A 23,866-nucleotide genomic window follows, 5' to 3' on the forward strand; every position below is an offset into this window, starting at 1 on the left:
ACCCAAGCCATCAGAGCAAGACAAGAGCAGCCCATATTGAAGAAAATTGAAACAAGTAGTACACTAAAGCTTATCACTGCAAGCATAAACCCCTATTCATCTCAACTCCTCACTAGATTCACTTCACCCCATACCTAACAACCTGACAGAAAAATGGGCATGACTTTTCTGAGAATAAAATGTATTGACTTCCACTCTGACTATTCTAACATGATATCTGGCATTCAATCAATGATTGTAAGACACAAATAAAAAGCAAACAAAAAATTATACATACATAAGTAATTGCATATATATTTTATAAAAAATTATAAAAATATTGCTTATACATATATGAGATGTATATTATATATAATAAGCTGAACCAGAATAAGAAATGACCATATGTTATAACACTCTGAGAAAGATTCCAAAATAACTATGACTAATTTTTTAATCTACTGCAAAAACAAGAGACACATGCATTCACAGATGTAGAATTTCAACAGAGTGGAAATGATATAAGTCAAGTGCAAATGCTGACAAAAATTTCAGATACACAGAAAAATCATTTGGCTGGCTCATAAGTAGATTTAAAACAGTTAATAAGAGAATTGGTGAACTTAAAGGTAGATCAATAGAAATTATTTAAGCTGAAACAAAAAGTAAAAGGAAGGAGGAAAAAAGGGCAAAGAGATTATCCAGGAACTGTGGAAAATTTCAAATGGTCTAACATAGGTATAATCGAGTTCCAGAAGAAACAAAAAAAGAATGGAGTTGAAGAAATATATGAAGTGATATTGGTAGAGAATGGTAGCACAATGAAGTGTTAAATGACATATTTGAGAATCTTACTCTGGATAAACTCACACACACACATATATATACATAAGAACATCATGAAAAATCTTAAAGGCAGGTAGAGAGGGGGTGAATGCACATTGCATACAGTGGACCAAAGATTTGCATAATGGCAAACTTCTTGTCAAGAATTACACAAGTTGAAAGACAAATGAGGGACATTTTCAAAGCACATAAAGTAAAAAGCTGTCATCCCAGAATAATATAACCAATGAAAATATGTTTCAAAATGAAGATAAATGAAATGTTTTTAGACCAACAAAAGTTAAGATAAAAGTCATTTCCAACAGACTTATACTATGAGAAATGGCCAAGGACTTTAGTCAATCAGAGAAATATGATACTAGAAAGTTGTTTGAAATCCACAGATAATAGAAAAATCAAAGTAAGTTTAAAATAATATTTTTCATTTTTTATTCACTTTAAGAGATAATTTATAATCTAAAGGGTAAATAATGAAAACGTACTGTTGGGCTTATAACATGTATAAGTAAAATGTATGAAAACAATAAAAAGATATGAGGAGGGAATTAGAAATACTGCACATTTTTTATATGTAAAATGGTATCCTTTTACATGAAGGTTATCTGTGATACATTAAAGATATATATTGTTAATCTTAGGATAATTGTTAACAATTTATCAAGAAGCATACCAATAAGAAAAAGAATCATAAAAATACAAATAATCCAAAGCCGGAAGAAAATTGTACCCCAAAAGATGAGACAAATAGCAAAATATTAAATTTAAACCCAACTATATATTGTTATGTTGAATGGAATTAAGCAAAATAAAATCATATTTGATTAAAATCAAAACTAAATGCAGCTTATAAGAAACTCATTTTATTTTTTTATTTTTTTTTAAGAAACTCACTTTAAATATGAAAATATAAATAAGTTAAAGGTAAGGAGATAAAAAAAGTAAAATGTTGAAAAATTGTCATTTCATCAATATCGAAAAAGTGAAGTAGCTATATTAATGTTAAAAAAAACACTGACTTCAAAACAGGAAAAGATTCTCAAAAAAAGAAGAAGCACATGGAAAGGATAAAGGAAAGTGATAAAGGAAATAATTCACTAAAAAGATATAACAATCCTACATATGAATGAATGAATCGATCAATCAAATAAAAGAACGTCAACATGCATGAAGTAAAACAGAACTGAAATAAGAAAAAAGAGAAACGCACAATTATGGAGACAGCAATATCTCTCTTCCACTAACTGATTAAACAAACAAACTGAAAATCAGTAAGGATTTAGAAGACCTAAATAACAATAACACCAATTGGCCCAAAAAATTTACAAAAGAGTTACAATAGATAAATCAGTAGCAATGATAAAATAGAATGATCAAAAAACAGTACAAAAGAATAGAGAAAAAATAATAACTAGAACAGATAGGATGAAGAGAAAGTAACAAGATGGTATATTTAAATACAATTATATCAGTAATTTCACTAATTGACCTAAAGTTTCAAAATAAAAGACAGAGTTTATTTTATCAGATTAAAAAGAAGAAGAAAACAAGACTCATCTATATGCTGTCTATAAGAAATCCACTTTACGGGGCACCTGGGTGGCTCAGTGGGTTGAGCCTCTGCCTTCGGCCCAGGTCATGATCTCAGGGCTCTGGGATTGAGTCCCGAGTTAGGCTCTCTGCTCAGCAGGAAGCCTGCTTCCTCTCTCTCTCTCTGCCTGTCTCTCTGCCTACTTGTGATCTCTCTCTCTCTGTGTCAAATAAATAAATAAAATCTTGAAAAAAAAAAAAGAAATCCACTTTAAAGGTAATGACCTAGATATATTAAAAGTAAAAGAATAGTAAAGGGGTACCTGGGTGGTGCAGTTGACTAAGCTTCCAACTCTTGGTTTCAGCTCAGGTCACGATATCAGGGTCATGAACTCAAGGCCCTGAGATGGAGCCTCATGTCAAGCCCTGGACAGGGTCTGTGCTGAGCCCAGACTCTGCTTAAGACTCCTTCTCTCTCCCTCTGTCCCTCCCTACTACACTCTCTGCCTAATACAAATAAATAAATCTTTTAAAATAAAAGGATAGAGGGATGCCTGGGTAGCTCAGTTGATTAAGCAGCTGCCTTTGGTTCAGGTCATGATCCCAGGGTCCTGGGAGCGAACCTCGCAGCAGGCTCCCTGCTCAGTGGAAAGCCTACTTCTCTCTCTCCCTCTGCCTGCTGCTCTGCCTACTTGTGCTCTCTCTCTAGCTCTCTGTCAAATAAATAAATAAATAAATCTTTTTTTAATGCTATAAAAATAAATAAAATAAAAGGATAGAAAAAGATAATTCAGGAAAAACTTTAAAAAGCAAGATTTGTTATATTAATAATATGAAAGAAACTTCATAACAAAGAATATTGACAGGGATATGAAAGGAAATTACAGAAAGACAAAGGATTAATTTCATCAAGAAAACTGAACAGTCCTTATTCTGTATGTACCTAGTAACAGTCATCAAAATACATAAAGCAAAAACTTACAGAGGCTACAAGAGACAAACAAGTGCATGATTAAACAATAACACCAAACAATGGAAAAAATACATTCTTTGCAAGTACACATGGAACATTTACCAAAAGAGAACATCTTCAGGACCACACACAAAAAATACCCTCAACCAACATTAAAAAAAAAAAAAAAAAATTGAAATCATACAAATTATGTTGTCCAACTACGTAATAATTAAATGAAGCCAGTAACAGAAAGATACCTAGAAAATCCTTAAATACTTGGAAATTTCAAATTAACTTGAGTCAAAAAGAAATTATAAGGAAGGGCAGCTGGGTGGCTCAGCTGGACAAGTGTCTAACTTCTGATCTCAGCTCACATCTTGATCTTAGTGTCATGAGTTCTAGCCCCATGTTGGGGCTAGAACTACTTACATGTAGTATGCGTGTAGCCTATTTACAAAAAAAGAAACAAACAAACAAACAAACAAGGTGGGACTGGGCAGGGAGACCAACCATAAGAGATTCTTAATCTCAGGAAACAAACTGAGGGTTGCTGGGGATGGAGGGAGGGATAGGGTGGCTGGATGATGGACACTGGAAAGGGTATGTGCTATGGTGAGTGCTTTGAATTGTGTAAGACTGATGATTCACAGACCTGTACCCCTGAAGCAAATAATATATTATATGTTAATTTAAAAAAAAGAAGTCACAAGGAAACTTTGAGAATATGTGTACTGAATAAAAATTAGAATAAACCATAAAAATCTGTATGAAAACTAAAGTAGGGCTTAGAGTAAACTTTACAAAGTTAAAGTTAAGCAACATTAAACCATTAAATGGTTATATTAAAAAGAACAAAGTTCTAAAATTAATGATCTAAGCTCTTATCACAGGAAACTAGAAAAAGGAGAAAACAACTGATTTTCAAAATGATTTATTAAACAAAAGCTGAGAAGTAGACATGAGCACACAGAAGAAGTGAGAGAGTGAAACAAGCAGAATTTCTAGAATGGTCTCATTTCTGAAGTGTGATTGCAGTCAATTCTTGAGGCGATATTGGTAAAAATTAAAATGAGAAGTTTAATATTTAGGGAAATTACGACCTGTTATCAAGATGCTTGAGATGTACCACGGCATTGCTTTCATTATGGGGAAGGATCGGTAAGGCTGGTTGTAGGTATACTGGCTGTAGTCGTAGTAGCAGATGGTGGTTGTGTGCTGCTGTCAACAGCAGAGGTGGTTCCAACTGAGCCTGCAAGTGTGGGAGCCTCAAGGGGTTGTGTGGATTGTGCAGAAGGAGTCGTGGCAGCATCAGTAGTATTATCTGCTGTGGTATCAGTGACCTCCTCAGTGGGGGCAGTTGTTGCAGGTTCTAGGGTGGTAGGGTCCAGTACAGTGGTTAAATCTTCAGATACAGTGGTGGAAGTGGAACCCAATGGAGTTGTAGTGGCAGTTGTCCCTAAAGATTCAGTAGTGTCCTCCTCCCCTGGAGATGCAGCTTCAGTGGTTGAAGAAGCAGGTTCAGCAGGAGTAGTAGTGGCTGCTACACTCATACTAGCAGTAGTTGTGGCATCTGTGGCATCTGAAACTGCTATAGGAGTTGTGGTTGCAGATGATGTAACTGTTGCAGTAGTACCAACAGGTGTAGTGCTGGCTTCTAAGGTTGTGGAGCCACCTGAACGGGTTGTGGCACCTTTAGCTGGAGTGGTGGTAGCTGCAGTGGTTCTATCTGCTGACTCAGTGGTGGTCTTATCCCCCAGAGTTGTAGCATCAGGAGTCTGGGTGGTAGCTTCACTGTTGGTCAGGGTACCAGATTCAGTAGTAGAGGGAGCACTTGGTACACTTGTGGTGGCACCAGAAGGAGATGTGGTACCAGTGACTGAAGGTGAGGTGGTGGCATCAACTCCTGGAGTTGTGGAGGCTGCTATGGTTGTGCTGGTTGCTTCTCCAGTTATTGTGGTTGTAGATGAAGCAGTTGTACTCACAGCTGGAGCTGTGGACTCTGCTGGTGAGGATGTAGGGTTAGCTGTTGGGGTTGTGGCATCAGCAGGTGCAGTTGTAGAAGCTCCAGTGGTTGTGTCTTCTGTTGGTTCAGTGGTAGCCTCTTCCCCTGGAGTTGTAGCATCAGGAGTCTGGGTGGTGGCTTCCTTTTTTTTTTTTTTTTTTAAACTTTCTAGACCTTATTGTGTCTTCTTCTTTTTTTTTTTTTTAAGATTTTATTTATTTATTTGATAGAAATCACAAGTAAGCAGAGAGGCAGGCAGAGAGAGAGAGAGAGGAGGAAGCAGGCTCTCTGCCGAGCAGAGAGCCCTATGCGGGGCTCGATCCCAGGACCCTGGGATCATGACCTGAGCTGAAGGCAGAGGCTTTAACCCACTGAGCCACCCAGGTGGTTCAAACATATGGAAAGAAATAACAAAGATAATACCCTAAATCAATAAAATTGAACACAGTTTAAAAATACATAAAATCAATTCTTACAAAATTTAGTTCTTCTAAAAGCTCAATAATATTGATAAACCATTAGACAGGTTGTTCAACAAAACACAGAGAGACAGAGAGAAAGTGAGAGAGCGAGCTCTCTGATGTCTCTTCTTGTAAGACCAACAATTTTATTGGATACTACCTTTATGACCTCATTTAACTTTCACCCTTGTTTCAAGGCCCCATCTGCAAATAAAACCACATTGAGGGTTAAGGATTCAACATAAAGCATTTTAGGGGGACATAAACATTCAGACCATAACATCCCATCCCTGGTGCCCACTGTAATTCTTGTCTTTGTTGTAGGCAAAATAGATTAATTTTATCCCAACAGCCCAAAAGCCTTAGCATTAATTCTAAAGACTAAAGTCCATAGTCATCTAAATCAGATATGGGTGAGAAGGTAAAGTTTCTCTTCAGTGGTATACCTGCGAAATCAGACAAGTCATATGCTTCTAAAATGCAAAAGTGGGATGGGCATAGGCTAGACATTTGCATTCCAAAGGAAAACAATCAGAAGTGGTGGGTCCTAAGCAAGTCCAAACCTAGCAAAGCAAATTCCATTAGATCTTAAGGCTTGAGAATAATTCATTTTTGGTTTGATGCTCTGCTCTGTAGGCCCACTGGGGTAGCATTGGCATGCACACAGTCCCTTTGGAGCATCTGCAACTCCATGGCTCTCTGTGAGGTTCTTGTCCATGCTGCTAACGGTGGCTGCCTGGCTGGCTGAAAGGGCAGAAATGGGGGAAGTGCCAACCCTGAAGATCTCCGATGGCCTTCATTGTCATTTTTTCCTTTTCTTGAAGGATTAAATATGTTTGTAACTGAATAGCTCTACTGACCTTTGCCCAGAAATCCAGGAAGTCCAATAGCTGACAGACAATACCTTCCTTTATTTCATCTCCTCTTCTCTAGTCCTGTTAGTTGGCAGTATTTCTGCTGGCATAATCACATCTCTATTCCTGGCTTCTGCAAAAATGGCTTAGTAAATCATGTCTCACTCATGAGCTCCTTATCAAATGGTTATTCAGCTGTATTCTTAGTCTTCTCTTCAAAACATGCTTCTTTAAAACAAAACAAAACAAAACAAAACAAAAAAACCTTTTGTAATAAGGATAGGCTATAAATTTTCCAAATCTTCAAATTCTGGTTCTTTTTGACTTAACAATTATTTCATTTTATCTCCCTCCTTTCATATTTTACTATAAGAGATAAGAAGAATACAAAGCCACTCCCTCAATACTTTGCTTAGAAATAGCCTCAGCCAAATACTCAATTTCATCAGATACAAATTCCACCTTTCAAGAAACACTAGAACACAATTCAGCCAAATTCTTCACCATGCTATAACAAAAATTGCCTTTTCTCCAGATTCCAATAACAGGAACCTCATACCCATCTGAGATCTCAACAGAATAACCTTTTAATGTCTATATTTTACCACCATTCTGGTTTTGATGATACCTGTTTTCTCTAAGATAATAGAGGCTTTTTCTATAGCTCTCTTCTTTTGCTTAGAAGCTCTTACCAGAATCACCTCTAACATCCGTATATTACCAACACTCCCTTCAAGGTAATGTTGGCTTTTCTAACATTTCCTTCAAATTTCTTCCAACCTCTAACTATCACCCAGTTCCAAAGCCATTCCACATTTTTAGATATTTTTATATGACCTCTTCATTTTAGCAACTTTTTTAAAATAATCACCAACATCTGGAAAATATCTACATATTCTTCAACTGAGGACAAATGAAAAAAATGGTGGGCTATGACAGAATACTACCCAACAATGAAATATGCAACAACAGGGTGAAGCTCAAAAGCATTATGCTAAATGAAATAAACCAGGCTCAAATAGTTAGATGCAGTTCCTTCCATTTCTATGACATTTTATAGAAGTCATAACCATGAGAATGGAAAAAAACTGATTCCTAGTTGTCAGGTTGTCAGCTTCTTAAAATGGGGAGATAAGATGGACTAAAAACAGACATGTGGGAATGTTCTGAATGATGGAATATTATTGATTATAGTGCTGATTACATCACTGCATACATTTTTCCAAATTCTACTATATATAAACCATATCAAAGGTGGGGGGTTGGTGAGAAGGATAAAAAGAAGAAGAAATAAATGAAAGAGGGATGAAGGCCATAGAAATGTGGTAACCTGACTCCAAGATTGTTCCCAAGTGATCTCTGCCCCCGATTCTCATGCCCAAGGTAGACCACTTCATCAGTGAATTGAGATTTACCTTGTGTGACCAATGTAAGCCATTGGTAAACCAATGTAAGCACAAGATACATTAATTTTTTTTAAGACTTCTGATGCTAGGTTTATTTATAGAGCCCTCAACTGCAATGCAAGTTTATCTTGAAGTCACCATGGTAGAAAGAATACAAGGAATACATAGAAATATGCTGGAGAAATCCTGAGACTTTAAAAAAGAGAGAGAGTTGCCATTGTAGCCCTATTTGTTCTAGCCTGTAGGTGTTCCAGTCACCCCAGAAACTAGGGATCAGAGACAATTTGTCCCACTGTTCCTCTTGCCCTAACAAACTATAGATTTCTGAGAGAAAGAAATGATTGCTGTTTTAAGCCACTAGGTGTTGGCATGATTTTTTATGCAATAATAGATAAATGGACCTGAAAATAATGGTCAGTAAGTGTATGTAAGAAATCAGAATAAATATTAATACCTCAGAGGCAAAGAAAATAATATAGGGCAGAATTATCAAGAAAAGAATTCCTATTTTCCATGCCTTTCTTCTTCTAAAACTCTCTTGAAACTTCTCTTAATGGAGATCCCAAGATAAAACAAAAACAAAAATCACCTCACTACTTAAAGTTAACAAATAGACTTAAAGCTTTTAAATCCTAAGGGAAAGTAACCACAAGCTTAGATATAGTATTCCTGAATTGGGGTAGATACATTATGATTCACAATCAAAAAACTCAAGCATCACATCAAATCCAGCCTTGAAGTCTATGAAATATAGTTAAGCATTTGTACGATGAATTGTAGGACAATCTTCAAATTGCCTATATATTTGTAATCACCTTACTATGCACAAAAAAATTAAAACTACCTTTTTGCTGATCCCAAATACCAGGATTTGGTTATAAAAACATTACAGTGATTGGCCAGCAAGGAAAACATAAATACCTTTTAGAAAGGGTCTGGCTTGCTCTTTCTAATGGTGCATGTACAAAATTGTTTCTATCTGCCAAATGATAGAAATTTGTCTGGGTTACAAATAATACCATGCAAAGGAGCCCTGATAAAACCAGGAACAATCGATGCCAGCAGTAAAATTTCTGACACAAAAGAGACCAACTGAGTCACTGGTGGCACGGCTAGGCATAAAGATTGAGACCTCACCAGTGTGTGTGCATAATCAATCAAGTGACATTCCATAGGAGAATGTCAAGTCAAGATGATCCCAGGTAGAACAGTACTGAGTTAGAAATCAATATATAAAAAGTATTATCTTGCTGATTTAGAAGACAAAATGGACTCCATTCAAATAAAGACTGATTTCTCCTCCATTCTAAATGCAACATTGTATTCCACCCATATTTTCCAATCTGTGATATCTTACCATCTTTCCTCTTTAGCCATCCCTGAGTGTTAGGATGTACTATTTCTCAAATTTCTCCTTATCCTGACATAAAATCTTTCACAGTGCAATAAACTAGAATAGAAATTCATAGCAAATTTATTGCACTAACATTTATTGACCTCCTGTTAATTGCTGTCATTTTAAGGAGCTCAGAGTCTGGTATGGAATGTAAATTAATAATAATAATAATGAAGAAGAAGAAGGAGGAGGAGGAGGAAAGGGGGAAAGGGGAGAAAGGCGGGAGGGGGAGGAGGAAGAGGAGGAGGAGGAAAAGAAGTAAGTTGTCTAAATGCAATAGCAGAAGCCTGTACAAGGCACAGATGTGGCATCAATGCATGTCTAATTACCCCAGGCTACAGCAGTCTTGCTGAAGACATCAGATGGACATTTATTGGAGATTTATATGAGTTTACCAGGAGGACGAGTTGGAAGAAGGACGTCTCAAGCAGAAGGAATAGCATCTGCAAAGACAGGAAGCTAAACCTGTATAATGCTTAGTATTTGATATGTTATAAATTATGATGAGGGGAGTAGCAGAAGATAAGAAAGGGATCAGATCAAAAAGGGCCTTATATTTTAATACCAAGAAGTTTGAATTTATACTGTAGGCAATAGGGAGAAAATGAAATGTCTTCACTGATGGAGAAACATGATCAGATAAACAGTTTTAAAAGGTTACTTTGGCAGTAGTGCAGAGGATGGCTAGAATGAAGGAAACAAAAACAAAGAGACTGCTTAGGAGACTGTAACCGTTTTTTAAGAGCAATGTAGTTTTTAAAATATAACCTATGAGAAATTATACTAGTTACCAAGCATGCTTAGATACAGTTTCAGTAAAGCATATACTGGCAACAGGCTTCTAGGGAGAGGATGATATACATTCTTAAAGCCGAGCAACTGGAAATGCCCACCTCACTCAAGGCGGAACACCGCCTGCTTCATTTTTCCATTATCTCCTCTTCCGGGGGGGAATGTCAACAGCTAGTCAAACAATCCTTTCATTTGGGCTTACTCGTTATAGGTCATGTATTACATGACCAGACATGTTTTGCCTTTCTTCTTACGTATCTACAAGACTCATGGCCAATGTGTAATCTACTCCAACTTCTTTGTTGGAAAACAGTTCACTCTCCAATAAATATAAAACTAAAAAGTTGTTCCTCAGAATAGTCTTTTCTACTGCCGCCCCCTGCTCCCATTCCCTTACAGCAGACTTTTTTGTGCCTCATTCTTCTCCCAGGCGCCATCAGGAGGCGACAGGAGACAATTTAACTGTCTCATCATAAGAAGGCAATGCCTGAAAAGTGGCAATAAAAGTGGCGATGGCTTAGAGAGAAGCCAGTTTGGGAAATACTTAGTAAGATTTGGGAACTAATTATATGTAGACATTGAGCATGGGCAGAATTCTGGAATAATTCCTAGATTTTACCTAAGGTACTGAATGACTGGTGAGTCATAATCTAATTCAGTGTATATAAAAGGAACACATTAGAGTGGGAAGGTAATGAGCTCAAGTTTAGAAATTCTGAGTTTAAAGTGACCACAGAAAATACAAATGGAAATGAAACTAGGCAAAGAAGGGATGGGATTTTCTCCAGAATTCTCAGGAATCCTACCTAATCAGTGGCATTCTCTGGTTGTATTCACTATTAAGGCATATTTTTTTTTATGACCAACTGCATAAGAATATCATGGCTTAAGAGTGTGGACTCTGGCTATGAAATGTGTAAGCCTGATGATTCACAGACCTGTACTCCTGGGGCAAATAATACATTAAATGCTAATAAAAAAAAATTTTTAAATAATGAAAAAAAGAGCATAGACTCTGAATCCAATATCCCAGGATTCCTATTCTTGTTCTGCTACTTTTGGGCTGCATGAACTCAAGCCATTACTTCACCTAGCCTCAGTTTCTTGATCTATAAAATGGTGACAACAATGGTATCTATTTCATAGAGTTAGTATAAGAACTTATAACTTATATTAGCACTGCACTAAGAAGTGCCTGATATACAATGAGGACAGTATGCTTACTACATGAGATGAGTAAGTCCATTTCAATATGAGATTATTTGACGTGGTAGGGAAACATACCATAGGCTACATTCTGTCCTGATTAAATTCCAGGCAGAAAGGGTTTTTTGATATTTAAATTATTAAAAGTTGATAAAGCACTTGAATTATATGCTTCTAAAGAAATAAGGTACAGAGCTTAATCTTTATGAATTTTTTTTTCTATTGATTGCACTGCGGTTTACAGGAGACACAAATCTTGTTAAAGCTGTTCTGATTTGAATTTTAGCATTTAAGTGGTTTATAATTTTTCATAGGATGTCATTAAATCTGCAAAATATTTTTTCATAATTTAAATTTAGTCTAATTTAACATTGGGCCATGGAAAAAATACCCTTATTTTAGGCCAATAATATTGTGATGGAAAGGATATAATTTTCAACTCAGTGGAAATGTACCCCAGGGTTCTTTTTTTTTCTAGAAAAATTCATGTCTCCTGAGCTTACTCTATTGTATAACCCAGAAGAATGGTTCATGAACCTTTTTTTTTTCCCTGTCAAGATCCCTTTTCATCATCTTATTAAAGTTCAGTGATTCCGTTCAGAATCCTTCTGACTCCCACTCTTTTTCACTCTTGCCACCTCATCAACAGCTAACTTCTGCTTCTTGCCCACTACCCTTTGGTTTGGCATTTCAATCTTCCTCTCCCCAAAGCCATCAGGAGTTAAACATCTGACTCCCCTGGAGACATCACACAAAATTAGAAAGTTATGTCAAAAAAAAACAAAAAAAAAAAACCCAAAAAACAAAACCTCTGCCTTTGGAACGACTATTATAAATGCCACAATTATAAAGATGAATCAGAACACATGACATATTTCCAAAATTGGAAGAGATTTTATCTGAATTAATGGCACTTTTTGGGAAAAGAATCATGTAACTGGTTAACTTTTCACCTCAACTCATATCTAGAATATTATTTGAGTTTATCTACAAGTGATTAAGTTTGAGGAATCATTCCCTTGGTACTTGATGTAAGGAGAAGCAAAGATCAGAAAATAAGGAGGAAAATTGGCCTTTGGAATATAGTCTCAGCTGTTCAGCCCTCTCACCTTTACCTAAAATTCACTTCCTTAAGTAAGTTCGTATTTTCTTAGGGAATAAGTAATTTAACACTACTACATTCTTAACTGTTTCTCAATATAATATAAAGCAATAGCTACAATGAACAAAAAGGCAACTTGAAAAACTTCCTGTTTTAAAATAAAACAGTGATGGCATCTTTGCTAGATACGAGTTACACAATGAGCCGCAATGTTGAAGGCTAGACAGGGTGATTACAAACCGCAACTCTCTCATATCATAAATTTAAAATAGAATTAATGTTACTTATATTAAGGAATACATTTGTTTCCATTATAAATATTTAGCAGGCTTTTAGGGAATAATTTCCCTGGCCCAGGTCTTTTTTTAAAAGCTGTCCAAAGGAGCAGGAAATCGTGCCATCTTTATATACATTTCCCTGTAGCAAGCAGAAGCATTCAAAATCATTTCATTTGTTCAGACGGTAAGTACTCTCTGAAGGGACTTAGACCTTTACTGCAATCACCAGCACCTGCAGAATTTATTCTGGAGCTCAGCACACACCTGTGAGCCTCATCCATCCACATCAGTAAAACTGCTTAAAACCAGGGCAGAGGGATTATAAACCTCATCATGGGATTTGCTGTCATATTTCCACTGCACACACTAGTTCAGGGCTTTGATCTTCTAGTACCAGTACTTTTGCCACCTTTTCCTTCTTGATTGCTTAATTCCCAAGTCTGTCCATAGACACCGTTGCAGCTTCAAGTTGCCCTGCTTACCTTAGGTTACCTGTCACTGACCTCGGCCCTCACTAAGGACATTGTGGATTCTACCTCTGGAAGTTTAGTTTGACAATTTGACAAGTACACTTATTTTGGAAAGAAAAATTATTGGCCCTGGGAAATATGCTTGATGATAGTAATTTACAAAGCTCTCTTATATATATTGTTTAAACTGATCATGTTAACCATCCAGTGAGGTAATCTGTCAGTCTTGTGTCACAGTCCTGTATATAGCCTCCATGTTCCCTACATCCCCAGCTTCCAGAACTGAATCCGCTCACGGTTCCCACTTAGAGACCTAAGCTGATTCAGTCCCTAAGCTAATCAATAGTAGTGAAAAGTAAAATTACATTTTATTGGAGGTTAGAATTAAGTCATATATTTTAAAATATGATTTGGCCAAAATATGTGGGTTTCCTGGTGTCCCGAGACTCACTCTACAGAGCTGAAGTTTTAGTCTAAAGAAAGCCCGAGATAACCTTGTTGCCACAAAAGTGCAGCCAAGATTTGACCCCTTTCATAAACGTGTCCATGTGATTGGGTTTCCCTCTATTACTTTTGCTAATTTGGCTCTGTGTTTCTTGGCCCCCAAGTCAGGGCTCTGCTTTACACCTCAGACACTGACAGGTCCCCTACCTCTTGTCAGCTCTTTCAAGTCATCAGCTTCTTTTCACGGTATGTCTCTTTTGTGTGCTCCCCAGCTATATTGCTGAAAAATGCAGATTGATTCCTGAAACTTAATGAATCCCTCTTGAGTTCCCAATTTTACTTATGACTAAAATGTATCTGGCTTCAGAACAGTATCCCCACACTCATCCATAGTACAGGTAGATATATTTTAAAAATAAAATAATAAATACTTCTCCTGGTTTTTACTACTTTCCAGCAACTATTCTAAGATGTTTACCTATAGTATTACTTAATCTTAAAGATAACCACTGCATGAGGTAGAAAATGTTATTCTCTTTATTTTTTAGGCTAGGAAATTGAGGCACAGATGAGCTTAATCACCTCGTCAGAAAACAGTGAGCTAGATTTTAACCCCAAAGTTGTTTTGCTTCCTAGAGTCTGTGCTGTTAACCAAGATTCATCATGTTCTGCCTGGGGTAGGGGTAGGGGAAGACTTTGAATATTTAACTGGCAACATGGTTTCCTTTGCAGGGAGGGTTACTGTTACCAGTCTGTGTCCCTCAGCACCACCGTATGTCCAAGTCCCAGCTTTAGCACTTGCCTTCTTTGATAGATTATTTCCAGATATGGTCATACTAATACCTTCCATCTTGGATACCTTCTGTAGTGAGACCTCACCACTTTTTTCATCAAGGGATGGGTCTGATTTTTTTTTTCCCCTTGAATGTGGGTTGGCCTTGTGACTTTCTTTGTCCAGTAAAACATGGTGAAAGGAATACTTTAGGACTTCCAACATTACACTTCAAGTGCTTTGTAGCTTCCATTTTCACATATTAGAAATCTTCTTTATCGGTACACTGCTTAAGACCAATAGGCAGTGAGAAACCCCAAACTAGCTCCCATCCAGCCCTCAGGATGAAAACTGGGTACCCTAGCTCACAGTGGCACCTGGTCAATCCCAAATCTAGATACAACACAAATGGTCTATATCAGACCAGTAGAAAACTCACTCAGTCAAACCACACAATCATGAGAAGTAAATTGTATTGTTAAGACAATAAGGGCTTTTTTAGATTTATTTATTTATTTGGGGGGGCCATGGGGGGTTGGTCAGAAGGATAGGGAGAGAGATAATCATAAGCAGACTCCCCACTGAGTGTGAAGCCTGATATGGGGCTTGATCTCACATCCCTGAGCAGAAATCAAGAGTCTGACGCTTAACCTACTGAGTCACCCAGAAACCCCAAGACAGTAAGTTTTAGGATGATGTGTTATACAGCAATAAATAAATGAAACACATTCCCAGACCTGAGGTACCTAGGTGGAGCATACCTCATACTTGAGCTACCCTAAATAGCACAGGTATGAGTTTTACAAAAGATGAAAACGAAGCTTAGAAGTAGAATGATCTGTTCTACATTATATTGGTGAGACACAAAGCCTAGACTCCAACTCTGGTCTTCTAAATTTTAATGGCTATACATATTTAAATCTACTGACTTCCCAATAGCAATATACCATCACCACTACTCTGTGTTCAAAAAGGACAACACAGTCTAGCCGCCATGAAAGGTCTCTAATCAGCTTATGGTTAGGCCCTTGCATTTCACCTGAGATGTTTCCCAGAGGCAGCTCCTCCTAGAACACCCCAGGAAAGGGCGGGTACCATTAATCTTAGAACTCTGCTCCAAGAATGAAAGTGAATGCCTTTAGCTGGAAAACAGGAAGATACTTGTCCCATTGACAACCATTCTTAAAATAAGAGATTTACACAAGATTTTTTACTCCTTTGTTCTCCAAACTCCTCATCCTATTCAGAAGAACAAATGACCTCATTTAGGACAAGCTCATCAAAAGTTAAGGCTTATTTATTGGTTATCATTGCCCATGTTTATTGCCTATTCTACCACTTATTCACAAAATATCAGAGTCCTTCAAATGTCTTTGAAAGGCCACAGAAACACAATAGTTTAGTCTTTTACATAGAATTTTAAAGCAAACTCCTGAGAAGTTTGCATTCTAGCCATTCAAAGGTTCTTGGCTTGGAATAGCTCAAACCGTCTGAGGAATGGGTGCTAATTAATGAAGCATCATTAGATAAATAACATTAGTGAAACTAGGAGACTATGTAACCATGCAAAAATGAAAGGAATAAGTAAATTTCATTGAGTGTTTTTGGTGGGAATCTGGATTCTGTGCTACAGGATTACTTTCTAAAAATGCTTAGATTTTCTAAGATAGCAATACAGATGAAAGAGAGTAATATTACATTGTCCTCGTTATTTTTCCACATTAACTTTCTTCATCCTGTCACAGTTCTGGCACAATCATTTGTGCCAAATATTCTTTTTTTTTTTTTAAGATTTTATTTATTTATTTGACAGACAGAGATCACAAGTAGGCAGAGAGGCAGGCAGAGAGAGAGAGGAGGAAGCAGGCTCCCCGCTGAGCAGAGAGCCCGACGCGGGGCTCGATCCCAGGACCCCGGAATCATGACCTGAGCCGAAGGCAGAGGCTTTAACCCACTGAGCCACCCAGGCGCCCCTGTGCCAAATATTCTTGGACAATCCCAATTTCATGTGATTTTATGTATTATTATAAATAAGATTCACTAAATGTAAAGCTAAACCTGATATAGGTTTTCTACCTTTGTAAAAAAATTTTTTTCATACTAAAAAAACAATTTAAAAAATAGTGTAGGTCAGATTATATGATGTTATTTTTGATTCAGAAAATGTTAGAAAAATAATATACCCTTCTTTCCTCATGCTCCAACAGAAACAAATTTAGAAAAATAGATGTACCCTATACTCTAAGACTTAAGTAAGATTAAGATTAGTCTTCTGTCCAGGAATATATTCTTAGAAGGAGTATTATGACAGAATCATGAAGACTACTCTGCCAAAAAGAAATCCCTCATGTGTTATTTCTCTATTTTAAATAACACTGTCATGCTTTCTTCTCCTTTATTGACATACAATAGAAAATCCATCCCAGCAAAATATTACTAGAAATATTTTAAATTGCATGCTCAAATACAGCCAGAGTGATGAAGTTGTCATAAATGATTCATACATTTTAAGAAATATGAACTAAAAGTAATAAAGATAAAAATGCACATTTCACATGGACATCTCAGATGTAGTCACGGATAAATCCCTTTATCTGTAGCTCAGTTCCTGATTTTCTTCTCCTAAGTCCTTGCATATGCTCATGTGTACTTGCTGTGGGCAGCCACAGTGTTTCCTCTGCAAATAATAATGAAAGTAACAGCTGTTCCACACGTATATAGGCTTATAATAAAAATTAAATAAAACTGTGTTTGTGAATGGGCTGTGTACACTAGGTTTGAAAGCTCTAAGAGTACTTCCAATAGTAGCAGCAGCAGACATTCTTCAAACATTTATCTGTCATTTAAATGCAAAGACTGCTGCTGGTCAGCTCTGGGCATCTCATCACCCTCTCTGACTGAAGTACCAAGATTAAGAGGAGAGTCAAATTTTAACAAAGCGGGAAGCATTGACTTTTGTCTTTCTATGTCTTTCATTTTCAGAACAGCTTTGCTCCCCCAGCCCTCATCATGGCCATGTTCTCAGAACTGGGTGCTTAATTGGCATTCACCTGAAGGATTGACAGATACTGCCTAATATTTTCTAAGATAAATTGCAATTTAATAGCTGCAATTTTGACAACTAAAAGCTTTCATACCAAAGGAATGAATCTGTAACAGTGAAATGACAAGCTCTTGGGACTTAGCACAATGAGTCCCACATGAAACTTCATCAACTCCTAAAACGTAGATGGGATCCTGTTCTGCTTTCTCTTGAGGTCAGTTCTGACAAGGTTCCCATTAATATCTCTTCCCATGATGAGAAGCACTTCTCCTTTTTCATCACTAAGAGAGGCCATTAAAAATCTAAGCAAGCTCACACATAACTTAAAAAAAAAAAAAAAAAGATGAATTAGGCAAGCATGCTAAGTAATGAAAAACTGGGCAACTCTGTCGAAGTTCTCTGACCCTGCAGAGGTGCACACTTAAGTTGACGTTTCTGTCTGTATGGTTTCTTACCTGCCACGTGTCAGTTACTTCCCTATTAAATAGAACCTGGGGGCGGGGTGGGGGGGTTGCGGTGGGGGGGTTGCAGAAGGCAAAATGTGATGAACCTGGATGAAAGCTAATGACTCAGGGCTCCTATAAGGCTTAGCTTCAGAAAGGTCTTGGAGGCTCCCACGTGATCACATCCAGCATGAACAAGAGCAGATGGCACATCACAGCAGACAGGGGACCGGCACTGTGGGATTAGTGTGGCATCTCTGTAAGTGTTCAGAAATGGGGATTAAAAACTTCCAGGTTGGCAGATACTTTTTGTGCTCCTGAACTTTAAATGTCATATAACTTCATTCTCACGAAACATGACAAATGATGTTTCAATACCCCTTGGATTCTGCTTTGCAGTACAATTACAAGAAATGCAGAAACAATCAAGATAGCCTACCTTTTGCCATCGGCTTGATCAAGAGCAGCAGAAATACAAAAATGACTTGGAAGCAAAATATCCATAAAGAAAAAATCTGACAGCTCTCTTTGGGTTTATTCTTTGGAGGTTAATCTTCACGTACTCTCTACATGCATCTCCGAGCCATAAACATAAACTTTGGAATGTGTGCTTGGGAAGGAGAAGGAAGCTGTATGGGTCAAACAGAAATCAGGCAGAGAACAAAATGAAAATCAGGCTGCAACCTAATTGATCTGATGGAACACTGCCTTTCCTTTATTGTCTTGTAGCATTGTGTCCTAGTAGAAAGTATCTGTACATCTGCAGCTGCCATAGGTTTGTAGTCTAATAAGAGAAGGTGGAAGTAGCCAAAGGGGAGGAAAGAATCTGGAACAAATACTGGAGGGTCAAATGCAGATGTTAGTGCAGGGAACATTTTAGAGAATCAGCTTACTTTTTAAATGATTTGCAAAGTAGTCCCAAAGCCTAATGTGAGAGGAGGAAAATAAAAAGAAGCAATAAAGAAAATAGAATTGATTCATGAGAAAAGGAAAAACACAATGGAGATCATTATAACAATACCTAGGTCATATTGAAGAACCATGCAGCTCTGCTACTTGCCAATACCTGAGCTACTGTTCTACGTCTTTGCCCAAGTATAAAATCATCAGGGTCGTGAGCACAGGCACATCAGACATAACAACCAAAAGGGAGAACTTCACAGCACTGAATGGTCTCTCAGAAGAGTAGAGCCCTGAAAAGGAATGTCAGTGCAGTCACTTTCTTTAAAACAAAATATAGCATCATTATCTGATGTTCTCGTTAAGTTCCAGACTGTGCTCAGCATCTCTATGGAAAACAGAACAGAACAGAACAGAACAGAACAGAACAGAAAAAACAGACCCACATTCTGGAACTAAAACAGTCTATGAAGGGGGTTGCTGTCAATAATGGGAGGTGGATATTTAAATGCCAATCCCATCACTATTTTGTAAGTGAAAAAATAATAATAATAATATCAGATTTGATGCACTCGTTTTAACCTGTCTTCATTGGTTCCAATGATGAGCTTGAGGTAGTGAAAGAAGCCTCTGAGATAGAATGCTAAATGCCCATTTAATTTGGGGGGAGAAAGAGTGCTCCTTGCCTTTCCTCAGAATTCAAAAGTATCTATGATCCCAACTAATTTAAGAGCTCCTAAGCCAGACAATTTCTGAAGTCCTATCCAGTTCTATGCTTCTGAGTTTTATGCTCTTCAGATCAAGATAAAACTAGTTGATATGTTTTGCAAAGTATCATTAGAAATTATAATAATATAGAGATGAATAAGCAATTACCTTGAGTATTTCTAATATGCCGGGTATTTGTCTTGATGTTATTTCACTTAATGTGTAGAATCGCCCTATGATTGGGCATTTTTCTTGCCATTTATACTAGGAAACAGAGATTCAATGTAGAAAAATGATTAGTCAAGATCAAAAAACGGGGAAGCAGCAGAGCCTGTCATAAAAGCTATGGAAGTCTGACTTCAAAACTGTTGTTTTCATGACTATACCCTCTAACTTTTCATAAAGACATGATTATGTAGCCTTTCCCAAGGAACAAACAAAACTCAGAATTTCCTTGAAGGTCCAGGGCCATGCATGAGACCATACAGGGAAAGGGAAAAAACACATTTTGCCTGCCAGCATTTTAATCTATGTGTATTTGGACTAAAATGAATGTCAAAGGGTAAAAGATGAAAACAAAGCCCAGAACAATGTGTGCGGAACTGGGATACGGTCCCCACAACCAAGGCCGTCAAAGCCTCGGGTTCGGGGCACCACTCACAGGCAACGACAACATCTTAACTTTCCAAGTCTCTCAGGATCCCGTCTTCCCTCTAAACCGCATGAAGACACTTATTTGTTCTAGCCTAGGGACAACTCTACTACTGATGTTGGGGAAACTGCAGAGTGGAGGGCAATCTTTGCAGGGCCAGTTTCACAGCAAAAGAACTGCCAGTACACAAGCTTCCATCCTCCGATGGGCCCTGAGATTGTTTTAATGCTCTGCTCTTGCCATCGTGAAAATTGTAATACTTTATGGCAAAGAAGCATTGCATGTTGATTTTACAATATGCCCTGAAAATTGTGTAGGACTTGGTTTGACATTTATGTAGGACCCATTTTCTATTTCATTTAAGTTCAATTGTCAAGTTCTATTCACATTAAGCGTTCCAGGTTAGGGGCGCCTGAGTGGCTCAGTCAGTGAAGCGTCTGTCTTGGGCTCAGGTCATGATCCCAGGGTCTAGGAATCGAGCCCCATGTCCTCTGGCTTTCTGCTCAGCAGGAAGTCTGCTTCTCCCTCTGCCGCTCCCAGACTCGTGTTCTCTCTCTCTCTCTCTCTCTCTCATTATGAAATAAATAGATCAACTTTCCAGCTGACAAACAACGGTACCACTCACTGGCCAACCGTTCATACTGCTTACCACATCCCGGTTCACCACTTTCATCGGATGTATACTAAAGGTGGGGAAACGCCTTAATCTTCATCAAACTGATACTTCCTTTTTACGGATAATCGATTCAGTTCAGTGAAGTTGATTCAAGTAATGAAAACAGATTCGCCTAAGCCCCTTTCCCCTCCGGTCCTGAAGACTGGCGGTCATGCACAAAAACGCAGTCTGATGAGGGAGGCTTCATGCTTGACGGGTGAACTTCCGCCCATGAGCAAGGGCTACTCATCGATGTCCGCACTTGCCGAAGCTGCTTCAACCACCTACAGTCATGTCACAGTACCTAAAACACAGAAAGAAAACGCTATGTGCTCCATTAAACATCTATGTCCTGGATATCTGTAATTTACAGGGCATTGGAAACTTTATTCTAATTCAGTTTTTCTTAACCTTTCCAATACAAGAATGATTTCAGTAAAGCAAAAAAAGTCTACCTCTTCTAAGTAGTCCTGGAACGTTTATTCTCACAGCCATTATAATTTAATTTAAGATATAGATGAAAATATATTGAATCTATTTTCTCGGGAAAATATACATTAAACTCAAGAAAGCTAAATGTATTTCTTTTTTTATACTTGCCATCTGACCATCGTAAGTATCTTAAGAGAAATGCACAGAACTCTCTTAGAGAACGGCTAATCCAATATTTTTCATATATGATACCATGATGGGAAGAATATGTTTTAAAATGCCTTATAAGCTGTAGAGAGTAATAAAACATTGATTACTCTTCTAAGAGTGATTCTTTTGAGTTCATTTCCCAGAAAATTACATCTGTAGGAAATGTCAACTTAGACACACTGAATAGTTTATTTAAAGTCATATAATTGCTTTGTATGTTGAAATAAGTTCTACACTGAACAATTAAAAAAAGAAAAGTTTTTTATTACTTGGGAATAAGGGTAAGGTCTCCCTGTGAGCAAAATTCTACCCCACATGCCGGTATAGTATCTAAAGCACAGGAACACAAAGAACCCAGTTTTTACAGCTCAGAAGTCCGAGTATGGCTTACCTGGGTCCTCTGCTCAGATTCTCATAAGGCTGCGATGCTGTACTGGCTCTGTATTTTCATCTAGGGGCTTGACTAGGAAGAGATATGATTCCAAGCTCATCAGTCTCTCCTTGCTTGCTGTCTTCTGTGTTCAAGCACTATATCTACTAGTTTCTCTTGGGAGAGCTAACATATTAAGATTATCGCGTTAGTTTAAGCTTTTCTAGCTCTGTAAGTGCAAGGCTCAGGGGTAGGGAGTGGTGTGGTAGTAAAAGAAAGTTTGTTGTTCATTTGATTTATAGTAACAGACTCTTTTTCTAAGGAGACTGGGCATGAAGGAAGTGCCTAACAGGGTCCCAGAGCATCCAGAGTCTTGCAAAATTCCCCTGGGTGTTAGAGAGAGAGAGAGAGAGATTTATTACCAAAGTGTGTGTTGAGTGAGGATATCAGGAGCAGAAAGGGGAAGGACTGTGTCGTTTTTCCCTCTTCATAGATTTTTTCTGAAAGTCAGTCCCAGGTGAGATCTTAGCCTAAACCGGTCATAAGAAACAAGCCTGACCCCTATTAAGATGGGCATAGAATATTCATTGGTCATTCTGAGTTGAATCCGTGAGATGAGGCAGAATCAAAATACCAGTTATTGCCTCCAAAGAGCCTTTCTTCACTAGAAATGTCAGAGGGACACAGTACTGGCTACTATATAAGTAATACATCACATGGACCAGGAACTCGATGTGCATAATCTCATTTAATTCCCAAAGAACTCTGCGGGTATTACCATCCATGGCAGACACACCCAAAGGTGACCCCCAGTGAGTCACGTTCTTTTATCACTCCCTCCCCTTAAGTTAAACTAAAATCTATGCCAGGACGCCTGGGTGGCTCAGTTGGTTGGACGACTGCCTTCGGCTCAGGTCATGATCCCAGAGTCCCTAGATCGAGTCCCGCATAGGGCTCCCAGCTCCATGGGGAGTCTGCTTCTCCCTCTGACCTTCTCCTCGCTCATGCTCTCTCTCACTGTCTCTCTCTCTCAAATAAATAAATAAAATCTTTAAAACAAAATAAAAAAAAAAAAAACAACTAAAATCTATGCCTTTCTTTTTACCAAAAAAGAAAGACAGTGTGAATCAACAGTGATGGGATGTCACTCCATTGATTAGGTTACAGGAGATGTCACTCCCATAATTATGTTATGCTATAGAAGATTCTGTTTTAGCAGAATCCAGCCAGCGTCTTTTCTTGGTTGCTTGATTGCAGGCCTATCTGACTCTGAACAAAAGACCCAACTAAGCTGTGCGCAGACTCCTGATTTACAGAAATCCTAAGACCATAAATGGGTGTTGTTGTTTAACCAGCAAGTTGTAATAATGTTTTATCCACATAATAAAAAGATAACATAGCATTTATTTTGTAATGGGACTAAAATATTAGATTAATTATTCTCTGCCACCTAGAGACGGAAATCTAACCTGCGTTTGACCGGTACCCAAGTTTGGGTTTCTTTAATTCTCATTTACATAACTCTCAAGCAGTGAACTCTTGCTCTTTCCCTTAAAAAAGCAATTTCAGAGTCTTACAGTTATTTTGCTTTTTCTCCAGTTTCACAGATTTCAGGTGTCCTTTACAAGACATTCTCTACCACTACTCACCATGACTGTTTATTGAACCCAAGCCCAGGATTAAGTTTTGGGTGCTGATACACTCCCTTTTGATTTGGTTAAAACCTGAAATTATCGCAGATGTTTTTTCATTGCCTATCCTTTAAATTTGGAACAAGAACAAAATATAAATTGGAAAGATTATAAATTCGGTGTCTGTTCTAAAATGCAGAAGCTTAACAGAACTATTTATAAAGTTTGTTTCTTTCAAGTTTTCCTATCTTTATAGACAGAACTAATGCTTTTTGCTATTACATTTTTTGCAGTTTTACTGAAGAAACTAGTTGACAAAATATATTGTATGT

The 23,866-nt window shown here is 37.6% G+C and overlaps 1 protein-coding gene across 1 annotated transcript; it reads right to left on the reverse strand.

Annotated features, from left to right (window-relative positions):
* Window positions 1-4,222: 4,222 nt before the first annotated feature.
* LOC106007469 (mucin-5AC-like) lies at window positions 4,223-20,909 on the reverse strand. The gene is made up of 3 exons (XM_013064866.2): window positions 20,886-20,909; window positions 19,753-19,848; window positions 4,223-5,451 (listed from the first exon to the last, which is right to left on the reverse strand). Exons 1-3 carry the CDS (start codon window positions 20,907-20,909, stop codon window positions 4,450-4,452), a joined length of 1,122 nt encoding a protein of 373 aa, XP_012920320.1. The 3' UTR covers window positions 4,223-4,449.
* Between the last annotated feature and the right edge of the window lie 2,957 nt (window positions 20,910-23,866).

The sequence above is a fragment of the Mustela putorius genome, unplaced genomic scaffold (genome assembly GCF_011764305.1).
Source record: "Mustela putorius furo isolate JIRA1106 unplaced genomic scaffold, ASM1176430v1.1 tig00003834_pilon_pilon_pilon, whole genome shotgun sequence".
NCBI classification, from domain to species: domain Eukaryota; kingdom Metazoa; phylum Chordata; class Mammalia; order Carnivora; family Mustelidae; genus Mustela; species Mustela putorius.

Bases quoted from the DNA above. Each gene is read 5' to 3' on its own strand.
- LOC106007469 (XM_013064866.2), bottom strand. From the start codon at position 20,909: ATGAAAGTGGTGAACCGGGATGTG. The intron at 19,849-20,885 runs GTAAGCAGTATG...TCTGTTTCCTAG, and splicing joins AAGTGGTGAACCGGGATGTG to TATAAATGGCAAGAAAAATG. The intron at 5,452-19,752 runs GTAATTGCTTAT...AAAAAAAAAAAG, and splicing joins GCATATTAGAAATACTCAAG to GAAGCCACCACCCAGACTCC.